The sequence below is a fragment of the Lepidothrix coronata genome, unplaced genomic scaffold (assembly GCF_001604755.1).
Source record: "Lepidothrix coronata isolate B3197 unplaced genomic scaffold, Lepidothrix_coronata-1.0 Scaffold369, whole genome shotgun sequence".
In the NCBI taxonomy this organism is placed as follows: domain Eukaryota; kingdom Metazoa; phylum Chordata; class Aves; order Passeriformes; family Pipridae; genus Lepidothrix; species Lepidothrix coronata.
In genome coordinates, this window is record NW_016690549.1 from 16,930 (window position 1) to 21,778 (window position 4,849).

The window sequence follows — 4,849 nt, forward strand, 5'->3', positions numbered from 1 at the left end:
ACGCCCGGGGGGTTCCCCAGCACCCCAAATCCAGCAGGGAATGTGGGGGGACACAGGGGACACCCCCCACTTCCCCCCAGCCACCGTGGGGCAGCAGGACCTGGGTGAAGAGGGAGCCCCTGGAGACCCCCAGGAATGGGGTTCAAGTCCCTGTTTGGTTGCTGCCACCCCCCTTTTTTTGGGGTCCAAGGATCCACTGCAAGGATCAGGGCCCCACAGGAGGAGGGGGTGCCCCCAAAACCAGCTGCAGGGGGGAAGTGGGGAAGTGGACCCTTCCACTCCCAGAGCAGGCACAGCCAGGTTGGGGCATTCACAGATTTTTAATTTAGTTCTTTTCCTTGGGACGAAAAAAAAAAAAAAAAGAAACAAAACCCAAAAAAAGAAAAAAAAATAAAATAAAAAGGCATCAAAAGCCCCCGATTTCAGGTTTGGGGGTACAGAGACCCCCACGCCGCCTCCCCCCCACCCCTGTAGTGTTTGAGGGTGCAAACCCCCCCAAAACCCAGGACAGCTCTCCCCCCCCACCCTAAACCTACAGGGAAGGCACCTCATGGGGGGTCTCCGTGGGTGAGGGACACCCCGGGGAGGGGGGGGACCCCCCAAAGCGGGGGCTGGGGAAGGCTCCCCCTGGGCAGGGGGAGAAGGGGACCCCGATTGCTCTCTACATATATATAATATACACCTATAGAACAGGCTGGGGGGGGAGTCTGGCCCCTCCCGTACCCCAAAAGCACCCGAACTCCTGGGGGCGGACGGGAAGAAAAGTGGGGAGGGGGGGGGAGACCAAGGCCAGCCTCGGGCTCACCCCGCGGACCCCCCACCCTGGGGGTGGCCGTGCCCCCCACGCCAGGGTGCCGGGGAGGCGGGTGGGATGAGGGAACCCCCCCGTTCCAGCCCGGCTCTGGGGGGGCTGTGTTGGCTCCCGCTCCCCAAGGTCAGTTTGGGTGGGCTAAGGCAAAGCCCGGCCGGCGCGGGGACAGCGGGCGCTTAAGACAGACACGGAAGGGGGGGGGGTGTCCTGGCCTTCATCCCCCCCATCCCGCCGCTCCTCCTCCTCCTCGCTGGGCTCAGAAAATATCCGGGCACAGGCTCCAGTCCTGCTTTTCCTTGCTCTCCCAGTACCCCCCCTTGTAGACGTGCGCCAGCTCCTGCGTCACCGGGTCCTTCTTCCGCTCGAACCACAGCGGTTTGTAGGGATCGCAGGGGGTCCCTGGGGGGCACAGAGGGGGTGAGGGCCCGGGGGGACACCCGGGGGGGCTCCGGAGAGGGGGGGAACATCCCTTCCTTACCGTCCTCGGAGGCGCGGGCGGCCTCGGCCTCGCGGCGCTTGCGGGAGAGCCGCTGCTTCTCCTCCAGCCGCTGCTTCTCGGCGTTGGCCTCGTCCCAGCGCCCGTTCTCCATGAGCCGCTGGTCGGGGCGCCGCCGGCTGTCCGTGGGAGCCGTCCCGCTCTCCGGGGCGTTCAGGGTCAGCGCCAGCTCCGAGAAGTAGTACATGTTCTCCGCGTACTTCCTGCGGCACGGGAGGGAGGGGGAATTCAGCGCCGGCCCCGCGTCTCCCCGCTCCTGGGAGACCCCTCATCCCGCATTCCCGACTCACGGGAGCGGGTTCCGCTTCCACAGCAGCACCCGGCTGTCCTCGGACTCGTGGGCTCGCGGCCGGGCCTCGGCTCCGTTGTCCCCCGTTCCCAGCTGGACTTTGTAGCAATCCATCTTCTCGTCCCACGTGCCCAGCAGGACAAAGTGCACCTTCCCCGAGGGGTCCGTCACCTCCCCGGTCACCTGGAGGGAGAGGGGGTGGCACCGATCAGGACACAGGCACCCCGGGATGTCCCGCGCTTCCCTGTTTTCCCTACCTTCCTCGCCACGTCCCGGGAGAAGTAGCTGTAAGGGACAAACTTGAGGTTGCACTTGTCACCCGTCTTGTGGTTGACGATCTCGATCTCACCCGACTGCAGAGGCAAGGTGACAGTCAGACCCACCCACACCCCGCTCCCAAGGGATCCATACAGGACCAGGGCGCTCCCATATCCGTGAATTCCCACCTGGTCTATCCACAGCTTCCCCACGATGATGTTGTGCACGGTGGTGGTCACCTTCTTCCACGTGTAGTGGTTGCCGGACGAGTGGAAGACGCAGTGGATGGTACCTGAGGGTGGGGCACAAGCCGTGTCGGGAACCACGCCCAGAGCCTCGGGCGGCTCCCAAAATCCCAGGATGCTCACCTAGAGGCATGATGGAGAGGTATTTCCCTCGGAATTTGCTGGTGATCTTGATTTCCTGGCGGAGCGTCCAGCCGTGCTTGGAGTCGGCGTGGTGGGCAGCGGCCGGGGGGTGGTGGCTCACCTGGGCAGGGATTGGGAACAGCTCAGTGCTGGCCATCCCAAGGGAATAAGAGAGGCCGGGAGGGCGGGGCTGGCCACACCTGCTCGCAGAGGGAGCGGTATCCGCTCTCCTCCAGCCGGTCCAGCTCGAAGGTCTCCCCCAGGAGCGGGTTGAAGGGTTTGCTGGTGCGGAAGACGGTGGTGGAGTAGGAGGAGACGGTGAAGGCGGCCACGTAGCACAGCTGCTCCAGGGAATTCTCGCACTTGGCCGCCCGGTCCAGGAGCTCGTGGTACTCCAGGTCCTCTGTCAGCCGCTGGAGCATCGACAGTGGCTCGTTGAAGTTCACCTGCAAGGCAGAAATGGGTCAAAAAAGGGGCTTTTTGGGGAGCCCCGAGCCCACCCGCCGGATGTATCTGCGCTCACCGGCATGGGAATTTTGGATAACTCCTTCCCGATGCAGTTCTTCATGATGCTCCAGAGGTTGAGGCTGTAGTTGGGTTTGTAGGGAATGCGGGTTCTCTTCTCCTTCTTGGTGTCCTCAACCTGGTGCTTGTACTGGGGAGGGGGGAGACAAGGGCTGTTCCATCACTGTGACCCCCCAAAACCCCTCTGTGGGAATTAGGGTACTCTCAGCCCATCCCTCTTCCCCTCGAGGGCTGTTCCATCACTGTGACCCCCCAAAACCCCTCTGTGGGAATTAGGGTACTCCCAGCCCAGCCCTCTTCCCCTCGAGGGCTGTTCCATCACTGTGACCCCCCAAAATCCCTCTGTGGGAATTAGGGTACTCTCAGCTCAGCCCTCTTTCCCTCAAGGGCTGTTTCATCACTGTGACCCCCCAAAACCCCTCTGTGGGAATTCAGGGACCCCCAGCCCAGCCCTGTTCCCGCCCCAAAGCCATAAACCCCCGTCCCACCTGCTCATCCAGGCTGATGTCGCTGCTGGTGCCGCTGATGTTGCTCCCAGTTCTCCTGGAAAGGGTGGAAAACAGGGTGATCACTTCCAAGGAGGTGCAGGCAGCGGGGCCCCCCCAGAGCCCCCCAGAACTCACTTGTGGCCCATCATGTCGGGCATGGGGAAGATCTCGGGGGCGTCAAAGAACTCGTTGTTGTCGTCGTCCTCGTCGCTCATGTCTCCTTTGGAGGGGCAGCACAGATCTGGGAAGGGGACAGTGCTGTTAAGGAAGGGACATCGCTCCCAGTTTCCCCACCAGTGAGACACTGGGAGGCCCCTGTCACCAGCAGGCAGGGGTCACGCAGGCAAGGCTCAGATGAGCCACTCTGGAGCCGGTTTTAAGTGCCAAAATCCCTTGGGTACACAAGGTGACAGGGGACAGACCCAGCCCTTGGGATCAGGGGACTGAGGGCAGCTGAGCCTGGCTCGGGAAAGCAGCTGGGGAACACCTGGCTTGTCCCATCCTGCCTTTGCCAGAGGGGTCACACACCACCCCGGCAACTCCAGGGGGTGTCAGAGGGAGCCGGTTTGGAGTGTGCCGTCGGTGCCAAAATCCCTTGGCTGCACAGGTGGCGCGGGACAGACCCACCCCCTGGGATCAGCGGAGCGAGGGAAGCTCAGGGAAAGCAGCCTCGTCCCGTCCCACCTTTCCCGGAGCCGCCGGTGCCGGGCGTGCCGGCAGGGAGCACCGTGGCCCCCCGGAACGCCCTTTCCAGGTGGTTGTGCTGCTTTGCCAGCTGCTCCAGCGTCTCCTCCAGCCGGATCCGCTGATCCCTCTCCTGCTGCAGCGACTTCTGCCACTTCTTCCCGTGCGTCTGCGCCAGCAGCATGAAATCCCTGCAGGCCTGCGGGGACAAAACCGAACCCAAACACGAGTGGCAGGGGGGGAGTGCTTCCCGCCGGTTCTCCCGCTGGTTCTCCCGCCTGTCTCCCCCGGGGAAGGCAGCCTCACGTTGATCATGGCGTTGGAGGTGATGCGGAAGAGCGTGGCCCGCTCGTTGACCTGCTTGATCTTGTCGGTGCTCTCGGGGGGCAGGCGCAGGGCCTCGAGCTCGCTGAGCGAGCGCTGCAGGGCCGTGCCGTGCTTGGCGATCAGGTCGTTGCAGGTGCTCAGGTCCTCCACCTTGCTGGACAGAATCCGCAGCGTGTTCTGCAGCTCCGTCTTGTCCGTCTGCGACACCGACTCGTCGCCGGAGTCGTCTGAGGGAACGGGGAAGGGATGGGAACCGTGGGTTGGGATGCGGCGGGGGGAGATTGTCCCGTACGCCCGGCTCTGAGCGCCCGCCGCAACGGGGGGCGATGGGGGGCTGCCAAGGGGAGTACGGGGGATCCCTAAATCCCTGAGGGTGCTGGGATCCTGCCTTAGGGCCTGCGGGGCACTGGGAGCCTGATCTAGGGCCTGCGGGACACTGGGACCCTGCCCAGGGTGGTGGGATCCTACCCTGGGTCTTGTGGAGAACTGGGATATTGCCTTGGGATCCTGCCCTGGGTCTTGTGGGGAACTGGGATACTGCCTTGGGATCCTGCCCTGGGTCTTGTGGGGAACTGGGATACTGCCTTGGGATCCTGCCCTGGG

At 63.7% G+C, this 4,849-nt stretch overlaps 1 protein-coding gene across 1 annotated transcript; it reads right to left on the reverse strand.

Moving 5' to 3' along the window:
• Positions 1-352: 352 nt before the first annotated feature.
• On the reverse strand, positions 353-4,472 carry OSBP (oxysterol binding protein). Its single transcript, XM_017838959.1, has 12 exons — positions 4,226-4,472; positions 3,920-4,118; positions 3,371-3,476; positions 3,236-3,290; positions 2,746-2,877; positions 2,423-2,668; positions 2,223-2,343; positions 2,043-2,146; positions 1,854-1,949; positions 1,598-1,779; positions 1,290-1,510; positions 353-1,210 (listed from the first exon to the last, which is right to left on the reverse strand). Exons 1-12 carry the CDS (start codon positions 4,232-4,234, stop codon positions 1,068-1,070), a joined length of 1,614 nt encoding a protein of 537 aa, XP_017694448.1. The 5' UTR covers positions 4,235-4,472; the 3' UTR covers positions 353-1,067.
• Positions 4,473-4,849: the final 377 nt, after the last annotated feature.